General features: G+C 64.6%; 1 protein-coding gene across 9 annotated transcripts in view; it reads right to left on the bottom strand.

Annotated features, from left to right (window-relative positions):
• The window catches only part of AFAP1 (actin filament associated protein 1), a 102,081-nt gene continuing 101,796 nt past the window's right edge, over positions 1-285 (bottom strand). For all 9 annotated transcript variants that reach the window (XM_015595015.2, XM_006919015.3, XM_015595014.1 and 6 more), the window contains one exon: positions 1-86. In XM_015595015.2, coding sequence (XP_015450501.1) covers positions 60-86 — 27 coding nt within the window. In that variant the 3' untranslated portion in view covers positions 1-59. The remainder of the gene's footprint in view (positions 87-285) is intronic.

Consider the following 285-nt stretch of genomic DNA (forward strand, 5'->3'; position numbering starts at 1 on the left):
CGGCATGCGGACGCGGACGGACGGCGACGCCTGCTCGGGCCGGGGCGCGTCTCTCGCCTCTATGTCCCGTTCTTCAGCTCCCACTCCTGACAAGGGAAGCGAGAGCGGGAGTTAGACAGGTCAGGGCGGCAGAGTCACGAGACGAGTCACACTGTGTCCCGACAGTACTTGCGACCGAGCAAGCGTGGGGACCGCGGCGCTGCGGAAGGGGGTGCGGGAGCTCCTCAAAATATTAAGCGGAATTGCCGCACGACCCAGAAGTTAGACCCGCGGGAGTCCTACCAT

The sequence above is a fragment of the Pteropus alecto genome, unplaced genomic scaffold, assembly GCF_000325575.1.
Source record: "Pteropus alecto unplaced genomic scaffold, ASM32557v1 scaffold5, whole genome shotgun sequence".
In the NCBI taxonomy this organism is placed as follows: Eukaryota; Metazoa; Chordata; class Mammalia; order Chiroptera; family Pteropodidae; genus Pteropus; species Pteropus alecto.